This window comes from Mus musculus, chromosome 12, assembly GCF_000001635.26.
Source record: "Mus musculus strain C57BL/6J chromosome 12, GRCm38.p6 C57BL/6J".
Classification (NCBI taxonomy): Eukaryota; Metazoa; Chordata; class Mammalia; order Rodentia; family Muridae; genus Mus; species Mus musculus.
The window spans coordinates 20,102,486-20,118,472 of NC_000078.6; the positions used below are offsets into that span (position 1 = coordinate 20,102,486).

A 15,987-nucleotide genomic window follows, 5' to 3' on the forward strand; every position below is an offset into this window, starting at 1 on the left:
CTGGGTGACAATGTCACGAGCTTCTTTTCTGGTTAAAGTGAAACGGCGATGCAAGGTTTCAGCCGTCACGTGGAAGTGTTTATGAAATTCCCTTGCAGCCTCTGCCTGCGAGGACAGGGCAGCAGCCACGATTCTAGTGGCTTTGTCTGCTAAGTAATTTCCATGAGACATGGGGCCAGGAAGGCCAGAATGAGCCCTAACGTGAGTAATATAGACAAGATGCCTTCTATGTAACAGGGTTGATTGAATTTGTTGAAAAATGTGAGCAAGCTTGCTAGATGGTTTAATCAAACCAGCAACTTCAAGCATATTAACTGCATTAACTACATATAAGGAATCAGATACAATATTGAGCAGTCCTGGGAAAGTATTAAGGACCTCCAGTACCACTAAACACTCTATAACCTGGGGTTATGTCTCATTATATTGCTTGGATTTTACTTGGCCATTTATTACATATGCACCTATGCCAGATTTGGATCCATCTGTATATACTACCACCCCATCTGCAAGTGGGTGTTTGGCTGTAATTACTGGAAACACTATGACTTGAGTTAAGGCAAACTGCAAAATTGGATGTTTAGGAAAATGATTATCAACTCGTCCTGAATAAGAGGCAACCAAGACTGCCCAATCATCAGTCGTTGCTGCCAAGGTTTGAACCTGAGCAGAGGTATAAGGCACAATTAGCATATGAGGTTCTTTTCAAAAATGAGTAATGGCAGCTTTTATTCCCCGATGTGCAAGTTGAGCAACTGCATTAGGATACCATTCAATGATTTTTGCAGGGGAAGCATTAGGGTGGACCCACAATAAGGGCCCGTTTTGCCATAAGACTGCTGTTGGTAACTGCCCGGTTTTTAATACGCATAATTCGAATGATTTCGACTCATCAATACGTTGTAATTGAGCATCTTGTAAGGCCTTTTATATAGTTTGTAAAGCTTGACATGCAGCTGGGGTAAGTGCTCTGTGGGAGGAGATGTAAGTATCTCCTTCTAATATATCAAATAAAGGCTTTAACTCTGCTGATGGAATTTTCAAAAATGGTCTCAGCCAATTAATATCTCCCAGCAATTTTTGAAAATCATTTAAAGTGTGTAGTTGATCTTTGCGAATCTCTAATTTTTGAGGAACAATTTTGTCAGGATAAATGTGTGACCCTAGGAAGGTTCCTATTTGAGCAACTTGCACCTTTTCGGTGGCCATCTGTAATCCCCATTGCCCTAATGTCTGTATTAATATAGGGTATGCATCTTGCAATAACTGTAAATCTTTATGGCAAATTAAAATGTCATCCATATAAAAGTGCTACAAGCAAGGATGGAAAATGATTTCTAACTGACTTAAGTGCCAATTGCACATACAGTTGACACATGGTAGACTATTTGCCATCCCCTGAGGCAGGACCTTCCATTGGTATCTTTGATCAGGTTCTAAGTGATTAATGGCTGGGATGGTAAATGCAAATCTTTGTCTATCTTGAGGGCACAGAGGTATAGAGAAAAAACAGTCTTTAATATCTATGATTATAATCTCCCAATTTTTTGGTAAGGCAGAAAGCAACGGTAGCCCTCGTTGAACTGGCCCAAACAGGCGCATTTGTGCATTAATTGCTCTAAGATCATGTAATAAGTGCCATTTGCCAGATTTTTTCTTGATTACGAAAATAGGTGTATTCCAGGGTGAGGTAGACGGCTCTAAATGACCCAATTGTAGCTGTTCAGAAATCAATTTTGTGGCTGCTTCTAATTTTTCAGAGGAAAGAGGCCATTGAGGAACCCATACAGCTTCCTCTGTAAGCCATGGATGGTATGGGCATGGAGCCCTCAACAACCCCTAGGAAAAACCCAAACCTTGTCTCCCATAATTACCTTCTTGAGGGATAGGTTCAAGTATACCCTGCTCTGCTTTCCCTAATTCCCTTCTCTCTGTATAGCCCATTTCTCTCATCATTTGAACAGCTTGTGGCGAGTATTCATTAGTCAAGGTCATTCCCATCACCTGTAAAATATCTCTCCCCCAGAGATTAACTGGAAGTGGAAAGACATAAGGAGTGAATTGTCCCATTTGACCTTCAGGTGCTTACCAGCTCAAAGAACTGGAGCTAATAGTGGGGCAGGACTGATAGCCTAACCCTTTTAAAGAGTGTGATGACTGAGTGACTGGCCAGGCTTTTGGCCACCAATTTGGCCACCAATGGGAAGAGATAATACTTTTATCTGCTCCTGTATCTAAAATCCCTTTAAACTGTGTCCCTTCTATAACTAACTCTAAGGATGGCCTGGAGTCTAGAAGCATTATTAAGTAAGCAGAATCATTTCTAGTAGAACCAATCCCTCTGGCAGTTTGAGGGACACCAGAGGAGGGAAAACAGCCATGTAGGCTTGGAAAAATTATTAGTTTAGCTATTCTATCCCCTTGTGATATAGAAAAGACCCCTTGAGGGCAGGAACAGAGAAACCTGAAGTTTCCCTTCATAATCCTGATCTACGACTCTGGTATGAACAATAAGGCCTTGTAAGGTAAGGGAGACCCGGCCCAATATTAGGCCAACGCTTCCAGGTGGCAGAGGCCCCTTAAAGTCAGTAGGAACTGGCTGCACCCCCATCTGAGGCATCAGCATGAATTGGGTGGAGGCACGGAGGTCCAATCCTGCTGAGCCTTCTGTTGCCCTGCGGACCGTGGTGTCCACCTGTTGCCCATCGGAGTCCCATATGTTTTGGGGCCCTGGGATTTGGGGGCCCGAAACTCGTATTTTGAAACACCCTCATTCTCATTGTCTACCTCTCGAGGGAGTCCTGGCTGCAAGAGCCTACCTCGTACATCCCTGACTGAGCGACAATCTTTGGCCCAATGATATCCTTTCCCACACTTAGTACACAGACCCGGCGCTCTCCTTTTAATAAGGGCTCTGCAGTCCTTTTTTTAAGTGCCCTGGTTTGCCACAATTAAAGCAAAGTTTGAGCTCAGCTGTGTCCAGGCACTTCTGCCTTTGTAGAATGGCAGGTGCCAATCCAGCATTAGTGAGCGGCCCTCCAAGCTCATGGCAAACCTTTAACCAGTTCTGCAATCCCTTGATTTTTCTAGGTGTAATTGCTAATCTGCATTCCTGTGTAGCTTGTTCATTGACCAACTGTTCAATTAAAGGCATAGCTGCTTCTGGGTCTCCAAATATTCTCTCTGCTGCTTCTGTCATTCTAGCCACAAAGTCTGAGAACGACTCCTGTGCACCTTGGATGATTTTAGTCAAATGTCCGCCTGCCTTCCCCTTCCTGGAGAGTGCCTTCCACACCTTAACAGTGGCAGCTGAGATCTGGGTGTACGCTCCCCAGTGGTAATTAGTCTGATTAGCAGCGTGCTGTCCCTGACCTGTAAGCAATTCAAAGGTCCATGTTCTTTGGTCCCCTTCCATGGCGGCATTGGCCCTTGCCTGCGTCTGGCAGAAATTTTGCCACAACGCTTTCCACTCGAGATACATTCCCATATTCAGAACCGCAGCTTTCACTACCTTCGTCCAGTCTCTGGGAGTCATTGCTAAAGCAGCAAGCCTTTTGACTTGCACTACAGTAAAATTAGCATTGACTCCATAGTTATGGACAGACTCAGTGAGCTCCTTAATCTGTATATACTCCACCGGAGTGTGAACGCGCTCGCCCTCGGCGCCTTCAAAGACCGGAAACGCTTGTTGCATTTTTCTTTGTTCCTCTTTTGGAATAAACAAGTCTGAATAGTGCCTCTCTGCGCAAGGCGGCCTCTCCGCGTTGGGCGGAGGTACACTAGGATCCTGAAGCCAACGGCCCGGAGACCGAGCAGCGAGCTGACTTTCCTTAGCTGCTTTTGGCTTTTTGTGTGACTGATTAGCTCGCCTTTCATCTGGCTGGTACCTTTCTCCCTCATAGTGAGCTGCTTCCTCCTCCAAGTCTGTTTTCTCAGAAGGGCTAAGTTCCTCATCCGATTCTGAGCTACTAAGAGCTAGTCCCTTGAACTCATCTAATGGCGGGTAGAGTCTCCCTCCCCTAGGGGCCTCCCCAGCTCGAACTTTCTTCCTCTCTTCTTTTCCATCCTTCCTTTTAAACTCACCCCGGGCATGCTTTCCCGTAATTCTCTTTTCCTTGGGCCCAAGGTCTGTGGAAAGGCCTGTTTTCTTAATAGGTGCACCATGGTTCCTTTTAACTCCTAATCTCTCTCCCCGCTCTGCCTCTGATAGACTGTCTTGGATTTCGTCCAGTACTCTCTGCCCTGCCCTAACCATTTGTTGGCATTCCGCGTCCTTTAAGCACAATCTTATCAGCTTCCACAACTGCATGGTCCCTGCTTTAAGTTTACCGTTCTCCTGTTCCCTAACTAGATCTCCCTTGAGTTTCTCCCAAGAGGGGATAGTTAAGGACCCTGAGCACACATACCACAGCGCTATGCGATCTATCTTTTTTACAAAACCTTCTAGTGTCTTAGTGGCGATTTTCAGGCCACACTGCCTCAAGACCAACCAGAAGGCAGTCACCACAGAGTGGGAAGCCACCATACTGACTGCTTGCCTTTTTACTAACCATGCCTGACCGAGACTGAGCACCAGTCAGCAATTCCACTGGTGGAAGCAGTACGCAATCAAAAGAAAAAGAACAAGCCCTGTAAAAACAAACAGAAAGGCTTATAACGCTGGAGAAAGTTCAAGACTTTGCAGAGCATTAGTGTCCCGTAGTTCTGAATCCGCCCCGTGAAACGGGGGTGTCCCCTTTTCAGCGCCTGGTGATGGTATGGTCTCGGGTTTTCAGCACCACTTATCCCGAGCTAGTATCTCACCAGCAAGAATTCACTCAGACAACCGGATTCTTCTATGGCAAAACTTTATTGCTTCATCTGAAGGAAAACCCCGAACAAGGAAAATGGTGCTGCTTATATACCCCTGCGTGTGACGTGTCAGCTCCTGATTAGCTGCTCACTCATCACCCCACTACTACACCCCGGAGTGGGCAGTGACTTGGCACGAATTTACTCTTGCACCTGTGCACATTACTTGTTTACCAATTAGGCACAGCAGAGGCCAGCGCCATCTTGTAATGGCGATTGCTCATGGCTCTCCACAACTGTGAATTGGGTATGCTTCTTCTTTGAGTAGAAAATAAAATCTAAGGGGACTAGGATCCTGGAGAGGGGGTTCTTGTTGTCCACCCTGTCAAGCTCAATGTCCAGTGAGCAAGGGAGAGGATGGCTGACTAGTGGTTGAAGCCCAGGCTGTAGGTGATAAGGAAAGAGAACCCTAAACCTTGGTAGAAGCAAGGCTGTGAGGTAGGAAGTATGTGTAGCAAGAAAACAGAGGATCTGGCATTCAGCCATCACTAGGGGACTTAAGAGAGACTGCGCCCTTCTATGCAGGTCCTCCAGGACCTTAGTTCTTTGTTTCAGTTTTTTTTTTTTTTTGTTTCGAGACAGGGTCCTCTCTCTGTAAACCAGGCTCGCATGGAGCTCAAAGTTATCTGGCTGCCTCTGTCTTCTGACTGCTGGGATTAGAGCTGTGTGCCAGCGTCAAGGCTCTGTCTCTATTTCTTGTTCCTGAAGCCCCTCCCATACAGGGCTTAGCCTATAGTGTTCTATCAACTCAGGTTCTTAGACATGCCACCAGTCAAGAGATAGAGGCTGGACAACTATGATTTGGGGATGCTTCTTCTTTGAGTAGAAAATAAAATCTTAGGGGACTGAGAACCTGGAGAGAGAGGTCTTGCTGTTCTTGCAGAGGACCCTAGTTCAGTCCTGTTCCCTACACCCACATGGTGGCTCACAACTTCTGTAACTCTAGTTCCAGGGATCTGACATACTATTCATGCCTCTGCAGGTACCAGTCAAAATGGCAATGTATTATATAACAAGAAAAACATTTGTAACATATTATATAAGTACATATTCTTAAAGCTTTGAAAGAGAAAAAAGGAAAAGAACTCATGGACAAATTTTGACATTTTTAAACTGCAAATGATCTTTAATCCCAGCACTGGGGAGGCAGAGTCAGGGGGATTTCTGAGTTCGAGGCCTGCCTGGTCTACAAAGTGAGTTCCAGGACAGCCAGGGCTACACAGAGAAACCCTATCTGTAAATCAACAACAACAAAAACCCTGCAAATGAGCCAGGCTTTGTGGCTCACACCTGTGACTGTTAGACAGGGGAGGCAGGAAGGTAAGGGTTCAGATCTTCCTCAGCTACATAGTAAGTTTGAATCCAGCCTGAGCTACATGAGACCCTATCTCAGAAAACAAACAAATAAAATTACAAAGGAAAACAAGACAAAAGGTCCTACAAGGTACCTGTCCATCCAGCCAGTTCCTCACTTCAGTCAACTTTACCTTCCCAGTAAGTTCTTCCACAGGAGGCCTCCACTCACAACCACATCTGACCTGCTCTAACAGATGGCAGCAATCACCACATGCCCTTGTGCATAATCTTCTTCCATTTGTAGATCTCTCTGTCTCTCTGTCTCTCTCTGTCTCTCTCTGTCTCTTTCTGTGTGTGTGTATGTGTGTGTGTGTGTGTATGTCTGTATGTCTATTAGAGAGAAACAGGGTTTCTCTGTGTAGTCCTGGCTATCCTACAACTTGCTCTGTAGCCCAAGGTGGCCATCCTTGAACTCCTATCTGTCTGCACTGTCACTGAGTGCTGGGGTTAAAGGCATGCACCACTACTGGCCTTCCTGTTCTCTCTTTTAATATAATATTTTTAGACAAGGTCTCATGTAGCTCAGGCTGGCCATGAACTTGCTATATAGTCATAGATGACCTTGAACTCCTGATAATCCGGCCTCCACCCTCCAGTTCTGGAATTACAGATGTGTGGCATCCGGCTACCTCAGTTGATGATTATTTCTGATCAAGATACTTTGGACATTTGAGTTGGTTGTTTGTAAAAGGGAGGGCGTGTTTAGATAAGTAAATGTGTGCTTTGAAAGGCAATATCAAGCTGCCATATGTCTGTGTTGGACAAGAAACTTTAAATATCTCCTATTCGTGTAGATTAAGTAAATAAAATATGTACATAGAAAGCTAACAGCCTGGGAAAGAGGTGAAGAAGACAGGGGCTGGAGCAGGTAATACTGAGTGCATGTCTCACCTTCCTTAACAGGACCTAGCACCTAGTGCATAGAATTCATAAGCCTCTGAGCAGTTCAGATTGATTTCCTTTGGGACTTAGGTAGAGGAGACTCACCCACACTAGTTCTTCACATTTCAAAAATAACTGAGCTATGCAGGTGAGTTATTGTGAAAGAAAGAAACCAAAATTGAGGTAGCGAAGTGAACGAGTATTAATGTCCAGTGGCCAGTCATTGCAGGATCCCACACTTGGGCCTTGTAGGAGACTGCAGTGGGGTGTGCTGGCCAATGGAGCACAGTTTCAGTTGTTATCATTCACATGGACATTCACCAACCAATTGATGCCAATTCTAGATCTCCCTGGCAGAACAATATCTCATAGGTATAATAAAGAGTGGGGACTCTCATAATGTTCTCAGGTGTCTCTTCTAGGGTTAAAACAGCATGGCATGTGCTGGTAACTTCTCCCAGTATTATATGAAGGGGGACATGGAGGTCTTGGGGGTTCTAAAAGCTCCCTGTCAACATGCTTCAAAGCTTTAATACCTGGGTCCCCTTGAAACCCTACTTACCCAGATTAACCCAGAAATCTTGGTAAGAATGGGGTTTTAAAATGTCATTTATAAAATTAGGGTTGCATGAAGTTGAACCTTGAAGGACCAAAGCCATGTTCCTGTTTTCTGCTATCATCCCTGAATCCACTCAGGACGGGTGTCAACCTAGTTCTAAATTTACCCTAGCTGTGTTAGCTGTGAATTTGAACCACTAACATCCACGTACACAGGCAAGATTTATTTACTATGCAGCATCAGCAAATGTATCTGTGACAAGGAAACAAAAATACACACCAGGTCCCCAACGAGAAAAAGAACTAGTTGTTCAAAGCGAAGTGTCAGGATTGGGTCCATGAGACACCTTTGCCCCAAACTGATGAGCTGAGGGGTTTGTCTCAATCCTGACTCTTGTTTAACCCTTACAGGACATTTGACAACGCTTCATTCCACTGATTTTAGGTTGCCTCTCCCTGTCCCCTTATACCACAATTCTGCATGCATGCTCCAAGTAGACTGTATTTAGCCATAAAAAGATATTCTTTCTGTCTTTCCTAGAGTGTTCTGGGTTTTGCCATGTTATATAGAACCATTTTGTACCTCCTGAGGAGAGCCATCCTAGAAATGCTAAAAGTCAGAGCTTGCACTATCATGGTCTTGAGTTCTTCTGGCCCAGAAGATCTCAACCTGTGTTATCATAACCCCTTTGAGGATCGAATGGCACATTCACAGGGAGTTACCTAAGACGCTCTGGCATATCAGATATTTACATTATAATTCATAACTATAGCAAAATTACAGTTATGAAGTAGCAACAAAAATGTCTTTATAACTGGGGGTTCACAACAACATGAGGAACTATATTTAGGGGTTACAGCTTTAGGAAGGCTGAGAACCACTGCTGTAATGGGAGTCACTGGACATACAGAGGATATTGCTTAGCCAGTATGGTGGTAGGGTGTGATAGGAAGCCAGACTTGGGGTTTCAGGTATTGACAGCTCACCTTGTGTCTTGGCCTTGCAGGTTCAGTCTCCACTGCCAGCTGCCATGGGCAAGCAGAACAGCAAGCTGGGTCCTGAGGTGCTGCAGGATCTGCGGAAACACAGGGAGTTCACTGACTATGAGCTTCAGGAGTGGTACAAGGGCTTCCTCAATGACTGTCCCACTGGCCACCTGACTGTGGACAATTTCAAGATCTAGGCCAACTTCTTCCCCTACAGAGACGCCTCCAAGTTCGCTGAACATGTCTTCCACACCAATGACACCAACAGTGACAGCTCCATCGACTTCCAAGTGTTCATCATTGCTCTGAGCATGACCTCTCAGGACAAGCTGGAACAGAAGGTCAAGTGGGCCTTCAGCATGTCTGACCTAGACAGCAATGGCTACATCAGCTGCAGTGAAATGCTGGAGATAGTGCAGGTACCTGCACTTGACAGGGCCTGGCGCATGGGGAGTGCAATGATCCAGGACCCCCATCCCCGGCCCCGTACACCAGGACATTCCTCTACCCACTGCTGCCTGGTGTATGGTGTACTAAAGGACTGCATCTTTGCAGAGAGTAACAATAAAAACCATGCATCTATCAATTGCTTGCTGGACATCCGGCCCCAGCTGAGCTCATCCATCAGGTTTATTCACACAATTCTATAAAATGGGTCTTTTTTTATTTTCAACCTCTAATGAGATCTGAGGCTCAGATAGGTGATTAAGAATTGTCAAAGCAAGAAGTGGAAAATGTCTCAGTGGGGAAGAACACTTGATACCCAGCATGAGGACCTGAGTTCTGATCCCAACACCCATGGAAGAGTCAGGAGTGGCTGAGCATGCCCGAATCCCTAGAACTAGGGGACAAGTGAGTCCCAGAAGCTTGCTGAGCAGGCAGCCTACCTACAATGGTAAGCCCCGGCCAGGTTCAGTCAGAGGGTAAAGGGAATATTGTGAACACCTGTATTCCTGTTTGGCCTCTGAAGGGGTGGGTGTTCATCTGCACACACATTAGCTGTCTATAGGGCTTCCTATAGAAATAAGAATGACACAGTAAAGCATGAGTCAGCAGTCAGTTCTTCACAGGAGCTATGCATATGTGCACCCTGCATCCTTCCTGCTCCATGCTCTAAACCATCTCTGTATTTGGTCCAGTGAGCTGACTCTCTGGGTAAAGGTGCTTGCTTCCAAGCCTGGCAGCCTGGGTTCAATCCCTAAGACCCACATGGTAGGAAAAGAGAACCAGCTTTCACAAGTTGTCCTCTGAATTCCACATGAGATCATCTCCCCCAAATAAATAATTACATACATCCATAAAATAAGTAAAGTAGTTATATACAGTGCCTAATACAATGACTATAGATGTTAATAATAATTTGTATTATTTGGGAAATAACAAGAAACTGTGTACCTCCAGTTTCATTTTCTAGACTATTTCCCACCTGTAGTTTGTTGAATCTGCAGATTCAGGACCCATGGATGGACAGGGATCAATGTATTTCCCCTTTGACCTTTCCTCCAGGATTTCCCAGATCCCCACCAAAGATCCTCCTTTCAGACAGACACTTTGCCACACAACCTCCCCACTGCTCCGAACCAAGGAGCCCTCCATTCTTCCACGCTCCAGCTGTATCCTGTGCTCTTGAACGTCACTTAAACTTTCCTGGCTCCCTTTGCCCAGCACCTTGTCTGTGAGACTTGTTCTGATGAGAGAAGGGTCCTGACTCTGCCCTGTCCATGCTCCTTGGTTAGCTGAGCGAGGACCATAACCCACCCTCTGTCCTCCAGAGCACACTAACAGATGCCCCTTTGCAGGCCATCTACAAGATGGTGTCCTTCGTGATGAAGATGCCTGAGGACGAGTCCATGCCCGAGAATCGAACCGACAAGATCTTCAGGCAGATGGACACAAACAATGAAGGTAGGAAACATGGCAGGAGTGAGCAGGTGGGGTGGGAGGAGGGAATTGGGAGGGGGTGGGGGTGGGGAGAGGGGAGTAGATGACCCTGTGAAACTATTGATGGCACAGAGGTGTTTGGGATACACTCTCTTCCCTATGCAGGACTGCCCTTTTCCAGCCCACTTGATTCAGCTCTGATTGAGGGAGGGAGACTAGAATTCAGGGTCAGGTACACCTAGCCTGCATCCTGCACCCTTCCTAGGGCTCTATAACCATGGGCATGTCAGTAGACCCTCTGAGCTGTAGGCTTCATCCGTGTTGTCTGAGTTAAGGTTTCCATTGCTCTGATGACACACCATGGCCACAAGCAACTTGGGGAGGAAAGGGTTTATTCACTCAGAGTTTCCACATAACAGTTCATCATCAAAAGCAGTGAGGGCAGGACTCAAACAGGGCAGGAACCTGAAGGCAGGAGCTGATACAGAGACCATGAAAGGGTTGGTAATTACTGACTTGTTCCCCATGGCTTGCTCAACCTTCTTTCTTTTAGAACTCAGAATACTAGCCCAGGGTTGTACCACCTACAATGGGCTGGGCTCTGCTTCACAATCACTAGTTAAGAAAATACCCTCTCTGGGCAAGGCCCACATGCCTTTAATCCCAGCACTTGGGAGGTAGAGGCAGGCGGATTTGAGTTCGAGGACAGCCTGGTCTAAAAAGTGAGTTCCAGGACATCCAGGGTTATACAGAGAAACCCTGTCTCAAAAAAACAAAACAAGAAAGAAAGAAAGAAAGAAAGAAAGAAAGAAAGAAAGAAAGAAAGAAAGAAAGAAAGAAAGAAAGAAAGAAAGGAAGGAAGGAAGGAAGGAAGGAAGGAAGAAAAGAAAATACCCTCTGGTCAGGCATGGTGGCACATATCTTTAATTGGAATTCATAAGACAAGAGGCTCTCTGTGAGTTCAAGGCTAACCTTGATTAAAATGTGAGTTCTAGGAAAACCAGGGCTGTTACACAGAGAAACCCTGATTCAATAAACAAAACAAAATAAAACAAAACAAAACTAAAGAGGGGAAAGGAGGGAAAGAGGGAGGGAGGTAGAAAGACAGGGACAGAGAGAGAGAGAGAGAGAGAGAGAGAGAGAGAGAGAGAGAGAGAGAGAGAGAACACCCTACAGGTTTTCCTGCAGACATTTCATACAGACATTTTCGCAACTGAGGCTCCCTCTTTCCTGATAACTATACCTTGTATCAAGCTGACATAAAATTAGCTAGCACACATGTTGACAGAAAGAGTGGTCTTACTACTTCCACAAGTATATATGGGGAGGGGAGGAAGGTCATACTGGTGGCTGAGAGGTGAGACACTGAATCAAGGAGCTTTGAGTCTTGGGATTCTGAGAGGCCGTCCAGGCCATCATCCTGGGATGTGAGGCACCCCGGATACTCATGGGGCTCAACAAACAGAAACCACTGAGCCTTATCATACCTAGGACTCTGAGGTCCTACCACAGCTGCAAAGCGGCAGGTCTCAGGAGGAGGTGAAGTGGTGAGAGGTCCTGCTGTGCCTTGGCTGAGTTTCTCACAGGACCTCAGCAAGGGTGAGTAGCTGCATGGTGAGTTGATTCTGCCAGTCTGTAGCTTTGTAGAGCCAAGACTGGTTGGGTTTTGTTTCAACAAGAAATGCAGCATTAAGGCATAAAAGACTCCCCTGGTTGTACTGAGATTGAATGTAAGCTAATGCATAGGAGAGAGCTGTGAACAGCCTCCAGTGCTCTGTGCAGGTGAGCTGAGGACCAGGCTCAGCGGGACTCAAGGCTCCCGTGGAACTATAGACAGCAAAAGCTTCCAGACATCAAGAAAATGCTTTTCACAACATGTCCACACACAAAGCAATTCAGCCTCTTGCCTGGTGCTGCCTTTCAGTCATTTTCTAAAGTGTTCTTTACTCTCTTGTGTACTCTGACACGGAGGCTTGTGTTCCAACAGACCATACTGAGGCTTGCCCACTTCCCAGGACTGTCTTTCTTCTCCGTGAAATGGGGATAAGCCCACTTGAGTGGGTGTGAGTCTAAAGTAGCACTGTGTTGGTGGCACACTTAACATGGAGGGCCATTGTTTCTGATTGTCAAAGCCAGGAACGTCACCAGTTTCAGAATGGAGAGTCCGTCCCCACTGTGCACTTGTCCAGTTGTTTGTGTTTCACGATGGAGGCCATTGAGCGCATACTCTGCCCTGTAACCCAGGGGCCACTTGCTAGCACTCAAGAGAGGAGAAGTCTGGGCTGTCAGAGACACTGATACAGAATAGGACAAGAATAGGACACCAAAGGTGGATAGCTCTCAACACCTGAAGCTGGCAAGAGTCTACACTAGGGGGCGCTGTGATAGTTTTAACTGTCAACTTGACTCAGTTTAGAATAACCTCAGAAGTCTTTTTTTTTTAATTTTTATTTTTATGTTTTATTTTAGATTTAGTATTTATTTTCTACATGAGCGTTTAGCTGAATGTATGTTTGTGTGATATGTTAGAGGCCAGGAAAGGGCACTGGTCGCCCTGGAACTGGAGTTACAAATGATAGGGAACATGGATGCTGGGGACTTTATCCAGGACCCTCTGCAAAAGCAGCAACTGCTCTTAACTGCTGATCCGTCTCATCAGCCATAAGGGAGAGTCATTTTTGCTTGTTGGTTTGTTTTTTAGAGACAAGGTTTCTCTGTGTAGCCCTGGCTGTCCTGGAACTTGCTGTTTAGACCATGTTGGCGTCAAACTCAGAGATCTACCAGTCTGCCTCCTGAGTACTGGGATTAAAGATGTGTGCCACCACTGCTCAGCTCAGAAGAATCTTAATGAAGAATTATCTAAATCAGTGGTTCTCAACCTACTTGTCCAACCCCTTTGGGGGAATCAAATGAACTTTTCCCCGAGGTGCCATAAGACCAACAGAAAACACAAATATTCATATTCAGATTCATAACAATAGTGTAATTACGGTTATAAGTAGCAGTGAAAATAATCTTATGGTTGAGGGTCACTACAACACAAGGAACTGCATTAAAGGGTCACAGTATTAGGAAGGCTGAGAACCATCCATCTAGATCATGGCAGTCTATGAGCATGCCTGTTGGGGGTTGTGCTGTTGGTTAATTGATGTGGGAAACCCCATTACCATTCTCTATACAGGGGGCCTGAACAGTGTAATAAAGGCAATAGAAGAGTATCAGTAAAAAAAAAAAAGTGCAGAGTATCATTATGAGCCAGGTGCTCATACCTCTATTCTCTCTGCCCTGTGAGGTTTTAAAGCCTTGACTTCCTGAAGTGATGAATTGTAACCTAGAACTAAACCAAAGAAAACTTCCTCCATTAAGTTGATTTAAGCTAGGGAATTTTTATCACAGTAACAGAAATGTAATTTGAACTGCAGCCATTATTTGTCATGTCTCCCCAGATGCCCCAGATCGTGGTGGCTCTCCAGGCCTCTAGGTGGGGCTATCAGCTTACTTCAGGCCCCAGAGTTCATTACCAAAACTAACCTCATGACTAGTGCTCAATAGCCACTACCTACACCTTGAAAGGAGAGCTCTGCCCAAGGTTAGGGGTATTCGCTCAACACAACTTCAGGCCAAGCCCATGCATACTTGGTAAAGGTGGCTGGATGAATGAATGAGCAAAGCACTCGTTTTCCTGTGTGTAAGAATAGGGAGCTCCCAGGGGGGATATCTTCCGGAGTCCTATGTGTGCTCTGAGGAGTCCTCCTCCTAACAGCTCTTTCTCCTGGGCTATCACTGGAGCCAGGAGGGGTGGGAGCCTCTGTAGTCAGTGAGGTAACACATCTCTGTGTTGGGGTGGGGTGTTCGGGTGTGTGTGTTTGTAAACTTTACAATGTGTATGGTATGAAGTGTGAGCCACTGCCTGAGGTTCCCTAACCCTCACACTCTAATTCCCAAGCAGTAGGCATGGACTTCCCAGGATACCTGCTGCCATGACAGAAGGGGCCTTCCTCCTCCTGAAACCTCACCCATGTGTCTAGCAAGCCCTTGGTGCTTGGGCCCCTGTACTAGACCTGCCCCTCAGAAACAGGAGCCTCTGCGGTCCCTGCCCTGATGTTTGTCTGGCTACATCCTTCCTTCCCTTCCCTCATTTCCTCTTTGAAGTACAGGAGTTAGCATGTCACTGGCCCTAACCAGGGATGCTTCCAGATCACAGTGACCCCAGGCTCTTTATCAGCACAGAACATGTTTTTTAACGCCACTGCACTCGGTGTGACCTGTAAGAGAAGCTTTTCAGGTAGGTGGCTTCCCTCCTCACAGGGTGCAGTACTCAGATGGAGCTCATTGAGGAAGCCTGTGGTCTTTCACAGTAAAAGTCCTCCAATGTCCCCACCGAGCATTTGCCTGGTGGTTCAGTTTCTCTGTCTCCTCATAGCTTCTGTTTCCCTTCCTTTCATAGAAATAGGCTGTAAACTCCACACACAGGGACCTTCACTCTTGGTTTACAGCTAAGGAGACAGGACTCAAAGAAATCAAAGTAGCAAGAACATATGGCTAGAAGGGAAGGCTGTAGGCAGGGATTGACCCAGGGACGACCAAATCTGCATGTCCCATTGCAGCCTTACATAGTAAACTGCAGCTCCTTTTAGAGAGGGACACACATATGCTCAGTCAGGAGCAATGAGAGATATTCTACCCTGCTCTATGCTAGGCCTGGCTCAGCCCCCTTGACTTACTGCTGGACCCTCCCAGGAGTGTTGGGTGCTGGCCACTGGCCAGGTCAGCCTGAGTGATTGACCATGCAGAACCAGGCCTAGAGTCCCCATGCCATTCCCTGGCTATTGGGGAAAGGCTATTGCTGGCTTCTTGGCGTGCAGCATCAGAACAGAGTTGATATGACCTGTCATCCCAGCCAATCAGGAGCTCATGTGTGAGTCATTCCATAGCTGGCTCAGGGACCCCAAAGAACCTGCTGCATCAAGCCTGGGACCAAAGTGCCAACCTGAGCCTGAGTGCTGAGCAGCAAGGCAGAGAAGCCTATTCTGACTCCATCCCACCAGGACTGACTGCACAAGACGTCCATCTGTAGAGGGACTGGGGGAACGAATTGGAGGCCTCTGCCCTCTCCTGCTTGCAGCAATGTCTTTCATAGCCTTCAAAAGAGCACTTAAGGTGTGCTGTGCTCCAGTAATTTCAACAGACTGAGGAGTGTCTTGATTTCAAGGCTGGCCTGGGAAGTATAGAATGACTCTATCATAGCCAGATGGTAGTGAGGCTCTCCTTTAATCCCAGTACTCATGAGGCAGAGGTAGATGGATCTGTGTGAGTTCCAAGCCAGCCTGGTCTTCAGAGGGAGTTTCAGGACAGCCAGGGCTACACAGAGAAAAGACTCTGTCACATGAAAACGGGAGGGGGAGGGAGAGGAGGGAGGATAGGCTGGAGTTGGCTACGACTGTTGGTAGAATGCTTGCCTAAGATTCACTG

At 46.3% G+C, this 15,987-nt stretch overlaps 2 protein-coding genes across 2 annotated transcripts in view; both read left to right on the forward strand.

Annotated features, from left to right (window-relative positions):
- Gm3993 (predicted gene 3993) overlaps window positions 1-9,220 on the forward strand; it is a 40,136-nt gene extending 30,916 nt beyond the window's left edge. The window contains exon 4 of the mRNA XM_011243933.2: window positions 8,655-9,220. Coding sequence (XP_011242235.1) covers window positions 8,655-8,808 — 154 coding nt within the window. The 3' untranslated portion in view covers window positions 8,809-9,220. The remainder of the gene's footprint in view (window positions 1-8,654) is intronic.
- Window positions 9,221-9,295: 75 nt separating this feature from the next.
- The window catches only part of Gm9265 (predicted gene 9265), a 34,142-nt gene continuing 27,450 nt past the window's right edge, over window positions 9,296-15,987 (forward strand). The window contains exons 1-2 of the mRNA XM_017315276.1: window positions 9,296-9,529; window positions 10,434-10,539. The gene's annotated coding sequence lies outside the window, so the exon portion shown is untranslated. The remainder of the gene's footprint in view (window positions 9,530-10,433; window positions 10,540-15,987) is intronic.